This window comes from Triturus cristatus, chromosome 5_1, assembly GCF_964204655.1.
Source record: "Triturus cristatus chromosome 5_1, aTriCri1.1, whole genome shotgun sequence".
NCBI lineage: Eukaryota > Metazoa > Chordata > Amphibia > Caudata > Salamandridae > Triturus > Triturus cristatus.
This window is the reverse complement of record NC_140587.1, coordinates 867,675,659-867,681,658: the sequence shown is the minus strand read 5'-3', so window position 1 is coordinate 867,681,658 and position 6,000 is coordinate 867,675,659. Positions and strand designations below refer to the sequence as shown.

The 6,000-nt window shown below is 45.1% G+C and overlaps 1 protein-coding gene across 4 annotated transcripts in view; it reads left to right on the top strand.

Annotated features, from left to right (window-relative positions):
- Nucleotides 1–2,652: 2,652 nt before the first annotated feature.
- The window catches only part of RTTN (rotatin), a 1,165,399-nt gene continuing 1,162,051 nt past the window's right edge, over nt 2,653–6,000 (top strand). For all 4 annotated transcript variants that reach the window (XR_014961587.1, XM_085605903.1, XM_085605904.1 and 1 more), the window contains exons 1-2: nt 2,653–2,727; nt 2,959–3,033. Coding sequence is in view for 3 of the 4 variants with exons in the window: in XM_085605903.1 (XP_085462029.1) it covers nt 3,003–3,033 (31 nt within the window). In the remaining variant the exon portion in view is untranslated. The remainder of the gene's footprint in view (nt 2,728–2,958; nt 3,034–6,000) is intronic.

Here is a 6,000-nt window from a genome sequence, read left to right as displayed (position 1 = left end):
AAACAAAGCAACATTCTGGAATGTATACTGTTGATTCCTACCACAAAGCAGTGTCAGGGTTTCCTGTAATAGCACGGATTACTGCCACATATTCCTCCTATGGATTACTGATTACTGAAACAGATTACTGTTACTCATTGCTGGAACAAATTTCAGGCGTATATTGCCGAAACAGGTTGCGGGCACAGATGCCTGCCACAGATTACTGCCAGGAGTAACTGAGTGTCACGTGTTCATGTCAAAATACCTGTCACAAAATGCTCCCGCCGTTTACTTCCCTGCTGTGAGTTACTACCACGGGCTATCGCCACAGATCGACCCCAGTCGTCACTGCTGCAAGTCACTTCTACCTATTTCTGCCACAAAGTGCCACATAATTTAAAAGTAAATATTTATAACCGCTAGCGAGGATCTGTCGAAGCTCAGGACCAAATCGAAAAGCTATCTTTCTCAAGAACCAAGACAGCAGAAAGATCTTGCCCAACCCGACACCTCGATGTTTATTCCGTGCTGCTGAGGAGGCACTAGCAGACGAGTTTCTGCTAGCCTCCCTTGGCAGAGCCCACCTCGCTTTCAACCAGGTGCTGCTGTGCGGTTCGTAAAATACTAAAAGACGTTTCGTAGCCCGTCGTAAAACACGGGAATTAAACTCTTCAGATGCAGGTTTGCCATGGCAGGAACATAGCACCAGCTAACACAAGCGCGACTTCACAGCGCTATAAGTAGCAGTAATTACACTCATCCCTCTCGTTGGACAAAAAATAACGAGGAATAGACCTGCCACTGGACCGTGACACTTGATGGTAGCGCTAGAGACGGGTGGTTCTATAGCAGAGATGACCATACAGTGAATTCACTTAAACATCCACCCAGGTTCCGGGGAGGTATAAGTGTTGAGGGTGGTCTCCGAGGCGCTAGAAATAGAGCTTAGTTTTAGGTACACAGTTAGAGGTGGTTCGTGGGCCAGTGTGTCAAGGGCTCTAGCACGAGTAAGAAAATGCTCCCTCCCCCTAACCCGACTACTGTATGAATTATAAACTAATGCTCCATACTGGCACTGCGCCTGCTGCACCAATCAAAGCCACGCCTCAGCACAATACCACACTTCGAATCCCAGCTCCCCAAGTTCACTGCACTTTGTGGTCTTGTGCACATCCCGTTTCTTCAAATTCGCAATTGCCCTTATCTGACATCTAGAGCGCTTAGAAGCCCCGCTTAAGATGAGCGGACTAGGGTAGCCGTTTGCAGATTACATTAATTCTGAGGGCTGCAGGAGTTTACGATTGTTGCTTTAACTGGTGAAATAAACATTGGTAAGGGGTGCTGCCAGAACAGGGGGCTGGGGCGGGCAGCGGTAGGCCAGACTCGAGGCTCTAGAAGATAAACTTTGACATCTTATGTAAACTCGTCTCGTGAACTCCCCTGTCATCCAGGAATAGGAAAAGGCACGAATAACTGAATAGTAGCCCTGTAGGGCTGTGTTCAATGAGAAGCGGCACTGTGGGCCAGTGATTATTATTACAGCACATGTAATTGGAGTGGAGAGATGATTGTATAACTGAGAAGGATGAGCGCGGTGCGGCCATAAGCAGCAGCACTGTGCGGGTCATGATGAAATAGGAGTTTTGTTTTATTAAAAGCTTAATAAAGGCAATACTGCGGGGTCGCCTCAACTTGTCTCCAAATCTCCGCAGGACGTTTTAAATTGCCAACTTTTCAACTCTGTCAGCTGCCTCTAGCCAGAAGGTAAACAAGAACAAAAGAAGCACAAGCAGGAAGTGGGATAAGGGAGGGGGTGGCAAATGGTGTGCACTTTCGAGGCCGCTTTGATGTTCTCAGTGGCCGCGCGGTTCATTGAGAACATCAAAGCGGCCGCGAAATGATAACGCAGGCTGCCAAATGGTGCGCGCGCCCAGCGCACATGCACTGTAGTTGGCGGCCTGAAAGCACTGGTTTGCACTTCCAAATCCCCCTTTTACAAAAGCTCTCGCGAGAGCAGCGCTAAAGCGCTGGCTCAGGCGAGACCTAAAAAACCAGCGAAATCAGAGCCTCAGGATCCGAAGATATTGGGCAATAATAGCTGCTAAACTAGTGATTCTAATTTTGTTTTTCTCGGAAGTATTATGGAGTCTGAAATGAGCACATTCACGGTGCTAAATTGTTACTCTAGCCCTTTCTTACAGCGAAGATTTTGTCACTCCCAAAGGAGTGCCTAATATAACGCAGGCTGTAGCCAGAGCTGTCGACTTTAGAGCTGGGGACACCGGTTCGGGTCTCGGCGTCGACTCTACGGCAGTATCTTGTGATTCCGGGCAAATCACGTCATAGTCCCCGTGCCCACCAAAAACTTAATGTGTTCTTGTGTAACCTAACTGGTGATCATTTACAGCGATCGAGTTGGGTCAAGTTCGCCCTATGTGAAACAGTACAAATTAAATAACAGAATGTTTGGCTAGAAAACGAATGAAGAAGCTTTAAGAAGAACTGAGGGCGAGGCGTGACTTAGACGAGAAAAGAGGTGGGCCTTAGGAAACAATGAAAATAGCGTCCTTATTAAATCTTTCAAAAGTACCCCCGGGGCGAAACAGTAGTGCCCTTGTGGAATTCATTTATTTTAGTGCCCCCGGGTGCCAATTGGAACGCGATTTAGTCAGTTTTTTAGGAGCGGTCTCTGTGGCGGGTTTGAGAAGTGAAGGGGGCGGGTTGTGAGCGTGAAAGTGGTTGCCGGTAAGTTAACTTGCTCTTTCTGTACCTGTGGACTTCTTAGATAAGGTGAGAGTGGATATAATCGAGAAAAAGGAGAAAATAACTAGTGAAAAGGAGCAGGTCTGATGTGGATGGACTTGTGACTCGGATTAGAAAAACTGGTGTAGTTTTTCATTGCTTTTCTTGTTTGTAATGCTGTGGAAGGTGCACTTCAAGGAGCTAGTGCATGACGTCCTTTCTTTTATATTTCAGTTCACGGCGACGGACAGCAGAGCTCGTAAGTGACCGCCGCTCCCATGGACGTCTCCGCACTACTGAAGAAACTGGGTAACGGCTTCATTTTGCACTGAAATAAAACCTTATAAAATCTTTGTTGACATAAAAAAAACAAGCATTTGAAATGCAATAGGTCTCTCATTTATGCGAGTTTGAGCTATTGGCATTGTAGATTACAATGCCTTTTATTTATGTTTTTATTTTTAAAACATAAATAAAAGGCATTGTCATTTACAATGCCAATAGCTTAAACTCGTGTAAATGCGAGACCTATTGCATTGCAAATGCTTGTTTTCTGTTTTTGGCAGGAGAGCAAGTGGGGAAGGGCTGGGCTATAAATCCACACTCGCTGGCTGGTGCCGTGCAGAAACAAAAGCGTATGTTGAAGCACAGCGCTCACCTCGGCTTCTTAAATCTAAATTGAAAACGGCACAGTTTATAAATAAATAAAGGTCCGCTCTTGAAGTCAAAGCAGCGCCGTTCACAAATACATAAAATGGCATTAAACATGCTGCATTTGACCGAGCAATGAAAATCCAAAACGTGAAGTGCGGCGTCAATGAAACGGCCACTGTGCTTGTAAACGAGCAGAGACAAAGCAAAAAATAGTGCTTACAAAACTAAATAACAGTACAGTGTAACAACCGAAGTAAAGTGGCCAGTCGCCATGTGAGGTTACAAATGAAGACAAGGCGGTACTAAGTAGAGACTAACAAGCCTATTTACGAATAGGAAGCTAGCATTTACGAAAAAATGACACAAGCCAATGACAATTATGGGCGGAGAGTGGGCGGGGCTTCTATTCTATAATACAACAAGTCTCGCAGAGAAGCATATGCGTGCTGACTCTAGGCTCGACCTAAAAAACAATGCACTGTAACTTCTTCGTTTCCTGTAGTTTTTGCCCCCAGTTTTTATAAAGCTTTAACTCGACACGAAGGTTCTTTACATGAGCACTAGTTAAATTACACAAGGACACATTTACTAAGGTCCCAGAAACCTAATGTATCCTAACCAGTGCTTTCAATGGAAATCTAGAAGTACAGGCTCTCACTCTTTAGAGTACCTGTTTGCTATTGAGAAGTGCGGGTACTCTCCCATTAAATGTCAATAAATGTGCTGGTATTCTATCTATAAAATTAAAAAGGGCAGGTACTCCGCACCGGACAGAACCTGCCCATTTAAAGCAATGATCCTAACCACAGAAGGAAGTACAAGAGCATAGCTGCCAAGGTTTCAGATTGCATGTGTGTGACATTTTCATAATTTCAGTGTAATTCTGAAAGACCTTCAATGACTTTGAGTGACACTTTCTTGCAAGCAAAATCAAGCAATGAAGACGAGGGAAACATATACATATCAGAAATTACATCCATTTGAGCAATGAGAAACTTTGAGGAGATCTTAAAACTGCTGCAAAGCACCAGAAATGAGAGGGCACCTGAGTGCCTTCTCTGTCGGGCCATGAGATGCTGCAGGACATAGTGGGGCAAGCGGTTTGCCAGAAAATAACAATATCAAGGTCCCGTCATCAGATTCCACACGAGGGCACTGTTTCTGCCGGTGCCGTGGGTCCAGATAAATGTTGATATTTGTCAAGTGCTTCACTGAGGGCAAACAGAAAAGAGGGTATGTGATTCGCTCACTCTGAGCCAGATGGGGTGAGACTGATTCATTGAGCAGCTTAAAAAGTCACAGTACAATATATTCTCAAATGTTTGCAGACCATTATCGGTGAGTCGGGTTCCACTGCACTGCAGCAGCTGCTAAAATTAATTACACTTTATAACGGACGGCGTCTGCACACAACAGCAGGCACACAGAGCGGAGCACAACTGAGCAGCACAGTGACACTGTGTGTGACAGTACTCTACACACTAGGGATGGGGTACAGTTAAGCCTGTCAGTGCGGTGAGGGGGGTCTGGTGGGTGGAGGGAGCAGCAATGCCAGGGGAACTAATAAGCCTTTAAGCACCCTCCTGCGCAGCGAGATGATCATGACCGGACTGAGACTGGAGCATAACTGCCGAGTTTTCAGACTGCTTATGTGTGACATTTCCATATATTCAGTGTACTTATGAATACTGCCTAATGTGTGACACATTGAGCGACACTTTCTCGCCAGTAAATCTAAGCAGTGATATATTTATGAAATGCTAAGTATCACAAAGTATGACCTTTTAAGCGATAAGAAGCATTAGCCTGATTATATGGTCCATTCTAACAGAAATACGGCCCTTCAGAAGTAGCATGACCCAACCCAGTACTTCCTAACTCTGTTAACAGCACAAGAAGTAGCCAGCCCTAGTGGTTGTCTTCACACCCTATTCACATCCAGCAGAACTACCCCTGCTTAATGCACTATAACCCTGTTTACATCCATCTGAGCTAGCCCAGGCAGTTCAAAACCATTTTAGCTCAATTTGCATTCACCAGAACCAGCGTGGTCCTGCCCAGTCCATTCTAGCCCCATTACCACCCATCAGAACCAACCTGGTCCTGACCAGTCCCCTCTAGTATCTCCATTCCCAGCGTCAATCAGTCAGACCTGCTCAGTGCATTTAAACACCTAACACAGCCATCCATCCCGGACAGTTCAATCCATTATTGCCCCAGGTACATCAATCACAACCAGCAAATGGGATTGCTATCAGGTCATTTTTCACTGGCCTGACCAGTTTTTTAATGTCCTGGTTAGCACAAGATTTAGTTAAATCACTGAAAGATGGTATTTATTTCCTCTTATCAGTGCATATTTACAACAGCAAACCTAGCGATAAAGTACTTTAAAATGTGGTTTCAGACCTTCTTTAATGGTCAGTGACTGATAAAGCGCCCCAACAAGGGTAGAAAAGCGTAGTTGAAAATGAAGGCTGATGATATTATACAAAGTCCTGTTTACCATGTCTGGGCCTTTGCAGAATATTCAAACATGATTCTCTTGGAGAGGTGGCAACCCTACTGGCCTATCCCAGGCCATTTAAACCCCGTTCATAACTTACCTAGGGTGTCTTCATC